The sequence below is a fragment of the Polyodon spathula genome, chromosome 32, assembly GCF_017654505.1.
Source record: "Polyodon spathula isolate WHYD16114869_AA chromosome 32, ASM1765450v1, whole genome shotgun sequence".
In the NCBI taxonomy this organism is placed as follows: Eukaryota; Metazoa; Chordata; class Actinopteri; order Acipenseriformes; family Polyodontidae; genus Polyodon; species Polyodon spathula.
In genome coordinates this window covers 6,668,508-6,684,784 of record NC_054565.1, presented here as the reverse complement: position 1 = coordinate 6,684,784, position 16,277 = coordinate 6,668,508, and the positions used below count along the sequence as shown (strand labels likewise).

The following is a 16,277-nucleotide window of genomic DNA, read 5'->3' as shown; positions in this document are numbered from 1 at the left end:
CTCCAAAGCTAGAGGATTGCATTCCCTACCTGCAGGTCACTTAACCCAACTGCATTCTACCTTTGTTCTATCCACCTGGGGCCTGTTCTAAGCCGTTTAAGAGCACTGAGCTCTCACTGCACTGAGCTGTGGTGTAATGTGATAGCAGGGATCTGGGATTGAAGCACACTGTGTTAACAGACTCCCTCTTTTTCCCTGCGCTATGCGCGCACACACACACACACGTGTTAATAGACTCCCCCTTTCTCCCTGCGCTGCACACACACACACACACACACACACGGCTCTAACCTCAGATTGCCATCAAATTCACATTCTGTTCCGTTCCTCCCTCAACCTCACTTTGTTTCCAGGGAAAACAAACCAAATCAAGACTATTTACAAGGATTCCACTGAAAACTAAATTACCAGCCCCCCCCACCAAAAACACAAAGTGTGTGTGTGTGTGTGTGTGTGTGTGTGTGTGTATATATATATAATATATGTGTGTGTGTTAGATATGGGCCTTGAATGTATATGACTCCATGGGCCCTGAATGCTGTAACTACAGATACCTTTCATTATATACAGACCTCCTCCATTGTATTGTGTCCTTAGCTACGGTATATATAAATGTTGAACTGGAGCCAGGCTTCTTATGATAATGGAATCCATTTTGTTTACAGTGGTCACATTCCTTAGGCTCAGTATGTAAAGTGTTTAAAACCACAGGCAATGAAGCATCTTTGCAGCGTCTCCATTTAAAATAAAATACCTTGCGGTCAGAGGAATCTAACAGGATTCTCACATTCTTCACATCAGATTTGGTTTGGAACGGCAACATGTGCTGTCTATGCAGCTGCCACTTTCGGTCAAACTTTGTAAATGTGTGGTACATTTTAAATGAAAGATGTCTAAAACGTCACTCGCAAAGCAGTGGTGTGTTCAGGGGGCTGTTGAAAAGTGGGATTGAATAGCATTGTGGAATGGAAGAGGGTCATAAGTCATAAAGGGCAGCTCTTTCTTGATTTATTTATTTTGATCTATTCAGAAATTACATCACGGACAGCACTGTAGCTGCCAGTGACATGCAAAAAAAAAAAAAAAAAAAAAAAAACTTTTCAAAGAAACTTTACAATGATTTATTTCTTTATTTTTAAAATTAGAGCTCTCTAGTTGCAACAAGCTAAGTGTGTATTCCAAGGTCACTCCTTTTTAGGATAACCTCAGATTGTAATGTCTTTAGAAATTGGAATGATTTCCTCCGCACGTCAGTATTAAAGATCTACGTCATTGGTAGTTACAGCAATAAAAAAAAAACCAGAGACAGTACAGATGTTTCATGGAAATACTGAAGCTGCAGTGCATGTTAAAAAATAATAATAATAAAATCAATCAATCAATCAAAACCAGTAATTACAGATATTCTTATTCAGTCTCTGCCTAACCCGAAAAACAAAGCCAATGAGGAAAACATTAGAATAATGTTCTGGCATGGCTGGATCTCAAAATGTTCAGAATAAAGGATCTATCGCTATGAAGTTTAAACACTAATAAAAATAAGGAAATGATCCAAGATAAACCCAAAGCTCTCCTTGTATTTCTAGGTACCCTGCACTTAGACCTGGAGTCCATCTAAATGATAGCGTTGCTAAAGCGATTCTGGTGTTAAAGCCCTGTTACAGTATAGCAGAGCCATAGATGATGATGATGATAATAATAATAATAATAATAATACATTTGAAATACATACACAGGATCCCTCCATCATCCTACAAAAGCTCGAATGATGATTCAAAGTCCAGTTTTCAGTGTGGACACGCTGTTATATAATGTCCTTTTAAATACCCCTTGACGTCCACATCTGCACTGCTTTGACTCGTGCATGCCATTCTTCACAAAAGCCCAGCACCTTCCTCAGATCATTAACAAGGTCCAGAGGTTAGAGAACCAGTCCCTTCACACTTCAGAAGTCCACAGGCTTGATCATCATGGTGGTCTCTTTGAGGCTCAGGCTTGGTCCTTTCCAGTAGTACCACTTGATCCCATTGTACCTGACCATGTTGGTGTTGCCAGCGTAATAGATCCCGTTGAGGTTGGAGGGACCACAGGCATCAAACCACCAGCCTACATGGGAGACCGAGACAGAAGAAGGTAAGGCAGGCTTGCAAGACTTGCAGTCCAGTGTTACCCAGGTGGTATTATCCTTGGGTTGCTTATTGCTCTACCAGGGCTCTTTCCACAGGTAAGCAGATACTGTTATAATATTAAAACAGGGTAGAGCACAGACTGATTCGGTTTGCATTGGGAACACAACACAGTTATTGCTGACATGCAAACAAGGCTTTAGCTCAGCGCTAATTTAGTCAATATACTGTAAGATGTGATGCAGGATCCAATATAGGACATAACTCTCCTTACAGATCATTTAAGTTACATGGTTAAATGAAGGATTTAGGTGGCTGTTTACCTCCAGTCGCCATCTCGGCACACTTGCAGCCACACTTGTCATTGTCTCTGTCCTTGGTGCTGAACTCGGTCCCAGAGTGGCTTAAACTGCTGGTGCGTCCAGCCGTCCCACTGAAGCCCTTCACGTGGAGCCTGCAAGAGGCATGCATGGGTTTACATTCCACTCGCATGCATGCTATCAGCCCTGGACCTTATTCAATCAATTCAACTGGTGAAGATTATAAGCATCATTAACATCACGGTCTAATAAACACCCTTTTCAAGCACCTCAGTTATTTGGGTTAATGACCTCACTTTTGTAAAATGTGTGAACCCCATCCAGTGCGCTATTAACTAAGGGTGAAGCGTGTCATGAATGAATGTTAAGTGCATGCAATTGAATGCAATTGTCACCAGTGATGAGTTACCTGTTAATTACATTGCTGGTAAAGATATTTTAAGCAAAGTAATACTGCTACTTCAACACATACTTAACGTGTGAGTTTACATTTGCTCATTTTAAAGCACACCCTGTTATGCCTCTGTGATTATCAGGCAGATAATTGTATCAGCTAATGCCTCCTTCAAGCAACTGGAAAGTAGGTCGTTGACTGTGAACAAATGTGTTCACAGATTGGCTTTTGGAAAGTGTCTTCACTTATGTTTCCCAGAATTAAGCCCACACAGCACCGCAGTAGGTATTAAACCAAAAATAAAAACGTCTTGGCAAGAGATACCTTTAAAATGGGATTTGAACTGAGCTCCAGAGGCCCAGGAAAAGCTCTTAACAATATGCACAAATTAAACACACGATGGATAAAGATGCTGGCATGGTATTTGGCACAACTCTATGCTGCTCAGCACCGCATGCGCTGCAGGAATTATGGAATGCAAAGGGTAGTGTTTCTTTTATATCCAAACAATTTCATCTTCTCTGCAAGAGCGTCGTTACGGCCTGTGTTTATAATCAATCTGCAATTTCAACAATTACAACAATCACAATAATGAATTGCAGGTGACGCTTTACTTAGCATGACTAACGGTCATAGGGTCTATGCCAGCAGCAGGGTATTGGCTCATGTGCTGTCTTGTTCCATCACATGAGAGACTTCACTGTCACTTCTAATGTCTGGATTCTACTGCTTGGATTCAGCTGTGAGAAATACGGATGATTGAGCTGCAGTGTAGTTAGAGCATTCAAATGAACTGGGAAAATGGGAAACACCTTCAAATGTAAGGGATGCCAGCTCCATCTCCATACAATCCCCTTCAGGAGCTGTAGGCTCTCTCTCCGCCCTCCTCCGCTCTGTACTCTCTTACCTGTAGTTGCGCTCTTCACTGTCGGTGTGGAAGTGGTCGTACTGGGAGTACACTTTGTTGTTCTCCCAGTCTTTGAGAACTATACGCAGGGTGTGCTCGCCACTACTCGTCAACTGGTGGAGGAAATCATTTCCCAGCCAGTACTCTCCATAGGGATCCCCGAAGCCCTGCACGATCCAGACACAAAACCAAGATTTAGGTAGGAAATGATATCTTCTCAGTGAAAAAAAATATTAACAATAATAATAATAATAATGATACTAATAATAATAACAATAAAGAGAGAAAATGTCAATTTCTCAACATGCCAGTCTTTGACGTTCCCCCAGCCAGGGCAAACAAAGCTATCTTACGATCAGCTGGGTTTGCTTTTCTTTCATGGTGTGATGTGCCAAGTCACATTATCAGCAAAACAGAGATCGCAGGTGCAATAACAATTCGATGTGTAAGCTCCTGCTGCTTCTCAAAACATCCCATGTCAAGGAACCAAGGGAAAGTTCAGAGCCAGTATTACCCACTCTCTGTCAACCAGCTGCGATTAAACTGGACTTCTGCAGGGCACTGGGTGTGATTAACAGGGTTACTGTGTGAAACCGTTTACAGTTCAGTGCTCTGGGGCCACCTTTCACTAGCGGGTTGGTTGTGAATTTCTTACCGTTTTGTAATCTTTCCAGGGTCGATGGAAATCCACTGCCCCGTCCATTCTGTGCTGTAGGACCGTCCACCCTCCTCCGCTCGTCTCCATGTCACAGAAAACCTGCGGGAAACAAAAAGAAAACCAGAGACAAGAGCAGCTTCAGGGAAGTGTTTGCTATGGGTGAAGATCAGGCCAGCCCCATCGGCAGAATTCAGGGATGAACTGTAAAACACTCACTAGAGGGGAATTTAGAAATACTTATAGAAACCCAAGAAATTCAGTGACAAGAGTTTCGACTGGAAATCTTTGTCAATGTCTTCAGTGATCAATCAGAATCATAAGGTAACAAAATCAAGTGTACGCAGAAGAAGTATGAAAAACTCCAGTGTAATGCCAAATGTTCAGACTGGAAGTCTTGAAATGGTCAAAAAAACTTTTGTCAATGAATTTTTTGTTTCTTTGAGTATTTCGTGTTTAATAGGGAAGAAAAGAGAGAATGAAAGAAAGAAAGAAAGAAAGTTTTTTATTTTATTTTTATAAACACTCAACAGCACCCCATTATTTTATAATCACACAGGCCACTCACGCTGGTTTCAATTTGTGTAGCATGTCATGATAACAATAACCCACAACAAGTCAGCAGGGGCTCCCTTATTATCTTCAAATAAAAGCAAATTATATTTTTCTTGTAAGAGATTGCGAGGTTTCAGTTACTGTTTTCTTGTTTTGGTTACACATGGTCACATTAGGGTGCTCCTAGGAGAAATACCATTGAGTTGATTCAATTGTGTGATTGTGAAACTCTCCTGAACCACAGGCGGTCACATTCCTGACTATCTGTTAAAACAACATCTGACTCGTGAATTATTCCTGGGAAGAAAAAGAAAAATAGCATGGGACATCCCTAAGAGCAATTCCAGCAAAACACTATCCGTGAAAAAAAATCTGTTTTACTGTGAAGTTCTTAACTTTGCCACATGCTCTCCTGTATCCTCTTGACCTAGTCCGGGATTATGTTTCCTTTGCTGGGTGCCCAGTATACATTTCTGTTCCAATTCCCAAGTCTTAGCTGGTCACCGGCTCTCTGGCAGTTGCTGGAATATTCCACAGGGATGCTGTTTGTTTCAGGCTGCTAATCATAGTGTTACTATCCTGAGTCATTTCTCATTTAATTCTCATTTTGGTGCTGTTGCACATAAAAAAAATAGGGGCCTTTTGTCGAAAGTGTTTAGTTTTTAATAAAAGCATAGCTAGTGTAGCATCAATCAGCTAAGCGATGCATTTCAATATATCCTTAAATCCCTTTATTACTACAAAAGTGCAAACCGGAAAAGTAGAGTTAAGTTGTGTTGAAACAACCCCTTCATTCAAGTTATACATTATATCTTTGTTTAAGGGACACGCATTATGGGAAATGTCTTCTTTTTTTAATTTAAGAGTTAAAAGAGAATATAAAGCAGGTGTAATTACAGAAAAAAAGATTATGTTATATTGAACTTACTAAATGTAATAAGTTTCAGTATGGAGCAGGTTGAAATAAGACCCTGAGTGTATTCGAACCATTAACGCAAGACCCAGGTCGTTATACCCCCTACTGTTATTACCATAAAACCAATTGTTTGCTGTCACTGACCTTGGTTATCAGAGGGTGTGCATGACAATGAAACCTGAAACATACCGAATCAGGGGCTACTCAAGATTATGTCTAAACAAACAACAATAAAACAAGCTTCTGGTTTAGGTTTTTGGCATCCTATAGAATGAAGACCTAGTAATGAAATGGATAGAAGAATGTTTATTATGAAGAATGTTTAATATGAAGAATGTTTATTATGAAGAATGTTTAATATGAAGAATGTTATGAAGAAATATGAAGAATGTTTGAAGAATGTTTTATGAAGAATGTTTAATATGAAGAATGTTTATTATGAAGAATGTTTAATATGAAGAATGTTTAATATGAAGAATGTTTATTATGAAGAATGTTTAATATGAAGAATGTTTAATATGAAGAATGTTTATTATGAAGAATGTTTATTATGAAGAATGTTTATTATGAAGAATGTTTAATATGAAGAATGTTTAATATGAAGAATGTTTAATATGAAGAATGTTTAATATGAAGAATGTTTAATATGAAGAATGTTTAATATGAAGAATGTTTAATATGAAGAATGTTTAATATGAAGAATGTTTAATATGAAGAATGTTTAATATGAAGAATGTTTGAAGAATGTTTTATGAAGAATGTTTAATATGAAGAATGTTTAATATGAAGAATGTTTAATATGAAGAATGTTTAATATGAAGAATGTTTATTATGAAGAATGTTTAATATGAAGAATGTTTAATATGAAGAATGTTTGAAGAATGTTTAATATGAAGAATGTTTAATATGAAGAATGTTTATTATGAAGAATGTTTAATATGAAGAATGTTTATTATGAAGAATGTTTAATATGAAGAATGTTTAATATGAAGAATGTTTATTATGAAGAATGTTTAATATGAAGAATGTTTAATATGAAGAATGTTTAATATGAAGAATGTTTATTATGAAGAATGTTTAATATGAAGAATGTTTAATATGAAGAATGTTTAATATGAAGAATGTTTAATATGAAGAATGTTTATTATGAAGAATGTTTATTATGAAGAATGTTTATTATGAAGAATGTTTAATATGAAGAATGTTTAATATGAAGAATGTTTAATATGAAGAATGTTTAATATGAAGAATGTTTATTATGAAGAATGTTTAATATGAAGAATGTTTAATATGAAGAATGTTTATTATGAAGAATGTTTATTATGCTCATCCTTTTTGATAAACGGCAGCAACATCAGTTGACATTTGTTGACTTTTTTGTCAAGAATTTGCAGATAGTCTTGACTCCATCAATGTCACAAAAAATGGTGGGAAAATATCGATAAAATTTTATGAGACTCTACAGTGAAAGCACAGAGAAGAATTTGGATGCATGGTCAAAACTTGATTACAAACATATATAAGCACCGCCAGCAACAAAACACACGGAAATAGCAACAGGAATTTAAAGTGAAAAATAAGGTCTCCGTTTTCTTACAGGGAGGTAAAGGAACACGGTGTTGAAACTTTTTTTTTCTTTTTACATTTCTGCAATGGAGAATGGAGGACCCAGGAATCCTTTAATTAATTTGGTCAGTATTCCAAGAAAGGGGGATTAATTTCCCAGCCCTCAGCCCGGGTGGATGCACAGTAAACTAAACACACCGACAGGGGCCAGCTGCATCTGCTCAGCATAATTACATCAATTCATCATATATACTTTCAGCACAGCTTGGAATAGATAACCAACAAATCAAGGAAAAACATTCATCATAAACTTAGAGCCCAGACCCACTTAGTAAAGAACCAGCATTGCTGCTTTTTGAGAGTACAAAGACAACAACATACCAATAAGTATAGACTTAGGCTGTGGGACACAATGGCTATATCTGCTGCACTAAACCTGTGATATAAGAGGGCATGTGTTGTTACTATTGACTGCTGAGTGATGTCAGAGGGTTCTAGTCACTGCTAGGCAATGCCTGTTTTTTTGGCTTTATGATACCTGCAAGCTAAAGCAGTAGCATCCAGACAGTGCCGATGCTTACCTTAACTGTTTCTGTGGAGTTCAGGTAATGCAGTGTATAGACTCCGCTTGTCTTGAGCCCGGACTTGTAAACCTCAGCGCAGTCTTTAAACCTGAGCACTTCCTCCTTGGGTGGCATGGAGATCTCTGCAGGGAACAAGGAGCACGTGCTGGATGGGATCGGAATTGACCAATCGGTTGACAGATGCGCCGGGCAGAATGAAGTATGCAGTGCAGATCAATTGCACTTGGCAGGCAGCTGCAGAATGCCAAAGGCTTGACTTGTCTCTTATGTGGAACTCTACCAGGATATGGTAAAGAAATGCAGCGGCATAATGAAAATCTACAGGCATTGCAAGAATGTGATGGCTTCGCTGAACCTGAAAATCCCAGTGATGCAAGACACATGCTACAACAGCACCTCTGCAAGGGCAACCACCCCCTCTTCACCATGGTCTCCTGGTACTACCTGCTCAGCTTTCCTGCTGATCTGTGCAACACTTATTCTAAACTGGACAAACAAAGCGACTTTTGCACCACTGCCCTAAATATAAGAATGCACGTGCTGATCCCATGTTTAGCACAGGCTATTTTTAGACCTGCAAAACAACAGCCCTGATTGTCTTTATGACTTACTTTCCATGTGGTTTTCATTAGAGCAAAGCCATGGAGGATGCAGAGGGAGGAACGAACGGCTGACTGCAGCGTGTGAGAGGTTTTTTAATTTGCTCTACTGGTCATAAATACTGACTGTCGATTGCTATGGTTTTCATGGGATCAAGATATGACGAAATTGATCTGCCCCTTTACATTATCAAAATTATTATTTTTTAAAAATGAATGTTTATTGCATTACTGTTTACCTTACATCTTCATCCCTACAAAAATCCATGTCTGTCTGTCCTGACTTTGAAGACCACTTTCTCAAGACTTAATTCTCTTTCTCTCCCTCTCCCCTCCTTCATCCTATCCCTGATCCCCCCCACTGTCTCTCCTCTGTTATCAGTCTGTTTCTTCCCCTCCCCCCTTTCTTGGATCTTCTCCTCCCTCTGCCGTGTCTCTCCCCTACTCACTCCCTCCCTCTCTCCCCCCCTCTCTCCCTCAGCCTCTCCCCTCCCCTGTGTCTCTCAGTTGTACTGACCGTTGCATTGATTGACCATGCTAAGCAGCTGATGCACGGTGTCCATGAGGGCAGCCTGCTGTTTCTGCAGCAGGGTGCTGTTGGAGGTGGCGCTGCCCAGCTCCCTCTCCAGCTCTGTGATGAAGCTGCTCTGTCGTGCCACCAGGTCCTGCAGCTGCAGCTTCTCTGCCTTGAGCCCCTGCAACTCCTGGCTGTGACGCTCCTCCATTGCCACGAACCGCTGCTCCAGGAAACTGAGAGAGAGAGAAAGAGAGAGAGAGAGAGAAGATGAGATGGGGCAGGAAGGGCAGAGCAGAGGATGAAAACCTTGTGCCACACTTCTCCTCAAAACGTTTGTTTAAAATAAAGTTCAGGGTATAATGTAATGCAGGTTAAGCCACTCAGGCTTCAAGTGTGAGTTTAATTAGACTCGTCAGATCCCTTTTGCACAGGTAACTTGTCATGCTGGCAGGACGCATTAAGACATTGATTAATGACCAAATGCTTGTAAGTTTATTTTAGCACATGGCATAGTGGTATAACCTGAGTTATAGCAAGCAATGGGACCGGGAGTGGTCTTCTGCTTAAGATACTGGAGGAGGAAACCTGATTAATCAACCTGAGAGATGAAAACCACCAAAGAATTGCATCTGCAGGTGAAATACTTAATCAAAGTCTATTATTATTGCATTGTTATTTATTTATTTGACAGATGCCCATTGTAGCGCGTTGCATTGACTGCCTGTACAAGGTTTAGGAGCACTTTGTTTTGTTTTATTAGGACATTTGTGTCATCCAATTTTATCACCGTGACTAACGACTGCGAAGAGGTTATCTATTGGAACAATCTTCTTTACAGATTGAACTTGATACTAACTGTAAACCATTAGCGCTATTCTTGAATCTGCTAAGGTATATTCTGAGCTTATGAAATTCATTAGAATGAAAACAGAAACTGAATGAAAGAGCCTTGCTTGTCTGATCTTGAGCCCCTCCTTACCTGTTCTTGTCATGAAGCTTTGTGATCTCCTGGGTCTGCAGCAGGACCTGTTTCTCCAGCTTATTGGTGGACAGGGAGTTCTCTAGCAGCTGGATCTCCAGCCTGGAGGTCTGATTAAGCATCTGGGGAACCAGAACCATGGTTAGAAACTTACAGCGGTGCCTGGGTTTCAGAACCACCTTCAGTGAAGCACATTATTGAAATGATCAGAAGCTCTGGGTGTGAGGAGTTAGGCCTGTTTAATAGAGGGTTCATTCCCTATAGCTGCACAAGAAACTGCAAAATCAAACCTGCAAACTGAATTCATGCTTATTCATGCTGTATAAGTGCTGTCACCTGATTGCTCAGATTTCAATGATGCACCAAAACAGGGGGCGTTCTGAAACCCAGAAGGACAAGTTTGAGTTCCTATCCCTGCAGCAACATAAGAGTCTTCATACCTACATGGACAGACAGAGACAGCCTGTAGCTCTTCTGTTTGACCTGTCTCAATGCATCCTGTCCAGGTCTGGTCCACAATTTCACCCATAGTAATAATCTCTGTACCATTCCAATCAATTCCGTTTGCTATTATTATCACAAGCCTTGTTTGGAGATCCACGCTGCTTTCACAGCTAAACTAATATTTGAAACAATGGGCGCTTAATGTGCAAATATTTAGACAGGATTGGGTACCTGTATACAATGGACGAGTGTCAAAAGGGAAACAGTCACAGTTGTTCTGAAACAACAGTTGCTTAGTTGTTTAGGTGCCCCAGTTATGTTTGCTGGCTACACTTGCGTTAGAGACTGGGAGAAATGTGCTAGAACGGTGTTTTATCTTTTATGAGTTGTGAAACAAGTAGAAAAAGCATATCATCTTGGTTCAGCATAAAAAATATCTATTAATCTCTCCCATCATAAAATCAACTTGGTATAGCCTAGTTCAAAGGTAGCGCTTCTGGTGCAATTGTATTGCACTGTAATGGAAATGAATGACAAGAAAGATCATTCTAAAAGGATATAGTGTTATAAGTACCAGGCGTGTACAGGAAACTGTAATTGATTTGTAACATGACGTGGAACTTTGTAATTCCATTACATTTTTTAGATAAATTGTTATTCCATGTCAAAACAATGAACAACGCGTTTCCTAATCATTTCTGAGAGTAACCCGTCCTTCTCAGTGCAGTAAGCAGGCTGCCTTGCCTGCATCTCCACGTCAGTGAGTTTGCGTGTTTGCTCCGCAGTCTGGCTCAGCAGATTGGTTCCGATCTCCAGCATGGCAGCGGTCTGGTTGTGGGCGGCAGTGCGTTGCATCTCCACCATCTCCAGCTTCACGCTGTCCTGGATGTAGTTCTCCAGCTGCCACGGGAAAAACAAAAAACAACATTTTAAAATAAAATAAAATAAAACTCGTACCGCGCATTTCCCTGATTGAATGCCTCCATCACGCGATCGAACTTTCCAGAGACATTCATTTAAAGCACTTTGACACGTATGGCCGTGTGTTCAGGAATTTCGACTGGAATTCTGGTTGAATAACAGAATAAAGCAGGGAAATTGCATGGGTCAAAAGAGTGGTCATGGAATCTAACCTAGACAAGATGACTTTCTTCTTTAGCTCTGTTCATCACAATTTAAGACGACACACGAGCCTTTGAAAATATGCTAAAGTTCTAGAGCAGAGAGAACAACACATTTCAGCACCCCTAGTTCCAGCACCCTTGGGTGTTTGGGCCCTGTAACTACACACTAACACTTTCATTATGTTTAACAGCAGCGTTCCTATAATGGCATGGCAATAACTTTCAGAAACTTAATCTCAACAGAATAAAGCAAACAGAAGTTTATACAACCAATAAATCGGATCTAGTGTGTAGTTTTTATATATTTTTTAATGAGATTAAACAAGTTTTATAGTTTAAAAAACACCTCAGGAATTGTGGGTGTGCTAGAGTGTTGGATTGTAGCATTAAACACAACAATGCCTGAAGGAGAGCATTACTCCATATTCAAATGACGTTAGCTGGTTCTTTCGGGAGTGTAAGACTTGTCAGAACACAACGTCACTGTCATGATAGAAAGTCTCCCCTCCACAAACTGAGCTATGGCTAGGACGGGAAATGTGTGCTCTGTATCACGCAGAGGCAGCTCTTAGCGTTGCAGGAACCTAGCGTCAAAATATTATCAGCATGCCATAATAGTTAACAAGATAACAAGAATCAAGTCTACCACTTGTTGATTGCATGCTTCAGTTTTATTTTTACAAAGCAGCTTGGAACTGACTTTTCACAAATGTGAAACTTGAAGCCTGGAAGTTAAATATAATTGAAATGAGGAACGAAGATGAACAAAAGTAACTTTGCGTTTCTTGTGCACTAAAATCAAGGACATTTCTATTTAACACTGACATGAAAAAGCTTGGAAAAAACAAATCCTTTATAGAAACATGATATAATGTGGGTAACCCATACTTAAAAATCCCTATCACCTGCTCTCTTCTTAGATATGTTCTGTATGCATTAAACACAGTGGCACACAAGTACTGGCACATCATCTCGTTTCAGCAAACAACTTTGCATTAAGACTTCCCCAGAAAAAACAAAACAAAACAAACAAAAAAAAACAATCTGAAAAGTTTCAGGGAGTGGAGTCCTGTAGAATTAGAGAACTGCACAGTTTGGAGTTGAGTTATCATTTCTAGACAGTCTATTATATATAGATAGATAGAGTTTTTTTTCTCCACAACTTGATTGCTGTACTTAACATGTTTTACCCCTCAAAGGTAATATAGTCTGACAAAACCCAAGAGCATTCATTGTGATTTGTTCAGATGTTTAAATTGTTATGGGGAGATACGTGTTCATTCCTCTGTGATTACCAGCCGGAGAGAAATGAAGAGGAATCATTAATAATATACAAAGCACACGCAGGCCAAGCGTACAGTACTCTGAGCTGCACCTTGCAGAAGAAGAATCTTCCTGTGCGTTTTGCAGCTCAACATATTCCTTATGATTTACTGAGTATCCGTTCCTTTGTACCGGAGCCTCTGCTTTCTCTCAAAATGACCAGGGGAGCTATGAGTAATAACAGTTCTGGAATGTGAGTGAGGGTGTTTATTTGCACGTATGCGTATTGATCTGACAGCTTCAGTAGCTCACTGTCAAAACAGATCAACGTTACAGTCAGATAACGATGGGAAGCAGCTCATGGTAATGTCTGTAGTTATACATTTAGCTGAGCTGGACTGCCTGCAAACTCACTCGTGTACTTATTTTAATTTAGGAAACAACACCTTGCGCTGACGAAGGCATGAAGTGTCTGTCTACTGAACTGGGATTCTTACAGAGCTCCGGATTAAACTAAAGAAACTTCGGCCCAAGTAGGTTTTGATAAAGTGTGTTGAGGCATTATCCTGCCGCGATGTAGTCGTTAAGGAAAGGGTTATTAAATTTGACCCTGAGAATAATCCAGAACAACACCTCGCAGTTTTGCAGTGGATGCCGATTACAGCCTTTTTGTTTTTGCGATATTTGCAATCCATCAGTACACTGAGTACCAAAGCAGAGAGAGTAAGTCAAGGGATTTTTCTCATAAGGTCAAGCAACCAGTGAGTTAGTTAGTAATGCCTGTGCTGGAGTTCTGATATAGATTTCCTGTGGCTTAACAATTAGAACACTCTGTCTGTTTCTTACAAAAATGCACCCCAATTCCCTCATCATCCCCAGTGAAAAAAAACTGAATTGAAATAAGAAAACAGTAGGGTTTATAAACAAGGCTCTGCACAGTAAGCATGGGCTGGCTTTCCTGACAAAAGCGATTGAATGCCAGGGCTTTGGTTAGAGTGGAGACAACCCACTCAGCCAGTCTGCAGCACGCGCAGGAATGTGCAGCGCTTCAAAGCGAGGCTGTCTCCAGCCCGGGAGAGATTTATATCAGAGATTCATTATATCAGCTGCAAGGTGCTGAAAGCTTTTCACGCTCTGCATCAGAAGGGACTCACTGGGTCTTTATTGTTGGACAGAGTGCTATATTGTATAAGCTGCCACTGTTGTGTTAATTCCTGAAAGGTAAAGTAAGATGCTGTTTGAGACCTTACCGCAAGCAAGCTTTCCAAGAGTAGATACTCTGCTCATGTAGGTACTGCACTTGCATGTGTGTTGCGAATGCAGGAAAGACATTAATACCTTATCTGGAATAATCAATCTGCTGCTTGAATGAACACAAGAGCCACACTGATCCCCCTGATCACACTGACTTGCCAAGTGTGTGAGAGCGCTTTGCAGGAGCCGGGCATGATTACAATCAGGAGAATAAGCATGTGCTTGAGAGTTCCTGACATTCTGTTATTGTAACATGACTTAACAGGTTATCGCTTTGCCAAGCGACCCTAAGTACCGCAGCTTGAGAAAGCATGCTCTTCGACTTCGAGTCACGTGCACAGTCCTATTTAACTTTGGTCCGGTCTAATAGAGGCTTGGAATCTGCTTTATTAATATTAAACATATCTGGTTTATGTTTATGGGCAGAACTGTGAGGGTCATCTTCTGGACTCTGTGTCAACTACAATCCTACATGTATAGGTACAACTAAATAAGATACTGTCTCATTGTAATAAAGACCTGAACGAGAATGGACCTCAATGACTAGAGTATAACATCTATCCCTAATACCCTATCCTATCCCTATCCCTAGCCCTATCCTGTAGCCTTGACCCTAACTCTAATAGTAACCCTATCGAAGCGGTTTCACTTTCTGGTAGCCAGTAGCTATCCATGTATCTCCTAATTGAAACAAAAAATCAATGCCACCTAACTTCTTTAAACAAAAAGCAAACAACGGAGCAAAAAGTCAAACCGTTAATCTAAGAAGTTTCTTGCCTGCTCAAAACCATCACCAAAACCTCAACCTCGCAAAACCTGTTAGTTCAAAGTGTCATTACCACCACTTTTTGTTTTTGTTTGTTTATTGGAAAAGAACACCAATTTACATTATCAACTCGGAATAAACAACTCAGTACTTTAACCCAAGGGCTCCCTGGTGGTTGTAAGTTATTTATTTCTAGTTTTGTAACGTTAGCACACACTTTCCAGAATAAAAAACACGGTGTCAATCACACTCGTCCTGCATCATACCTCCTCAGCCACACCGCTACTTTGAAAAAGAGAAACAGCACCCCCTACCTTCAGCAGCCATTCGGTGTTGTTCTCCATCACGCCCTCCAGCTCTTCCAGCCGCTTGGCTGTCCAGTGCTGCTCCGCTGCGGGGGGTAAGGCAGAATCTCTCTGCAGGGAGTTGGAGAGGTGGAAATCCGGAGCAGGGCGGCAGTGCTCCACTTCGGGCAGGAGGAAAGTGTAGCTGCAGGGCCCGTGCTGGAGCCGGTGGTGATGCCGTCTTTCCGAGCGTGTAGCGGGTGCCACCACCGCCAGTGCTGACGAGCCAATTACAGCCAGGATCACCACAGTGAGCCGGCCAATCAGGACTGAGATCCGAAGCTGTGCCATCATGCAAGGTGACAGAACTCTCTCTCTCTCTCTCTCTCTCTCTATATATATATATATATATATATATATATATATATATATATATATATATATATATATAAACAACAAAAAAATCCAACTGCCCCACTTTCTGGAAGATGATTCCCTCTTCTTGCAGCAAGACGCTCTGTTAAGCTTCTGCCAGAATCTGTTTCTATTTCCCGAAGTTCTTTAGCTCTTGCTCTAGCGCTGTGCTGACATGTGTTTTATGACAGCTTGCTGCAGAGAGGCTGCCAAGAATTTAGTTATTTGCCTGGACTGAGGGGATAAGGAACTGGATTGCTTCCTATCCCTCCTATAGCCGGGGCCCACGTTGCTTTCACAGGAAGCAGTGCCCCCCTTCTCCTCTTTTTTTTTCTTTTAATAAACTCGATGCTGTAAAGTCTCCCCTTTGCCTCTCTCTATCCCTGAAGTTCTGTGTAGTGAATCTGACTGTGATAGGGTACTGTTAATGCCTGGGCTGTCTAAGTGCTGAGTCAGTCCTCAACTTCCCCTACCCCTCTTCTTCTGGTTTAAAGAACTAAGCCACAAAAATGAAAAGAGATCAGTGGAATGGCTCCCACTCTGGAGCATTCCTGCCTTCCCCCCTCTATCGCAGAGGCTTGCTTCTGGCTACTTGCTTCAGCTCTGTACT

The 16,277-nt window shown here is 40.6% G+C and overlaps 1 protein-coding gene across 1 annotated transcript; it reads right to left on the bottom strand.

Moving 5' to 3' along the window:
* Window positions 1–1,110: 1,110 nt before the first annotated feature.
* On the bottom strand, window positions 1,111–16,277 carry angpt2b (angiopoietin 2b). Its single transcript, XM_041234125.1, has 9 exons — window positions 15,284–16,277; window positions 11,307–11,462; window positions 10,119–10,240; window positions 9,140–9,372; window positions 8,021–8,145; window positions 4,403–4,504; window positions 3,748–3,914; window positions 2,450–2,580; window positions 1,111–2,106 (listed from the first exon to the last, which is right to left on the bottom strand). Exons 1-9 carry the CDS (start codon window positions 15,605–15,607, stop codon window positions 1,946–1,948), a joined length of 1,521 nt encoding a protein of 506 aa, XP_041090059.1. The 5' UTR covers window positions 15,608–16,277; the 3' UTR covers window positions 1,111–1,945.

Excerpts from the sequence above, each read along its gene's own strand:
- angpt2b (XM_041234125.1), bottom strand. The coding sequence starts at position 15,607 with ATGATGGCACAGCTTCGGATCTCAGTCCTGATTGGCCGGCTCACTGTG. Across the intron at positions 3,915-4,402 it reads CCTGGAAAGATTACAAAACG|GGCTTCGGGGATCCCTATGG; the intron begins GTAAGAAATTCA and ends TGGATCGTGCAG. Across the intron at positions 2,107-2,449 it reads TGCCGAGATGGCGACTGGAG|GCTGGTGGTTTGATGCCTGT; the intron begins GTAAACAGCCAC and ends TCTCCCATGTAG.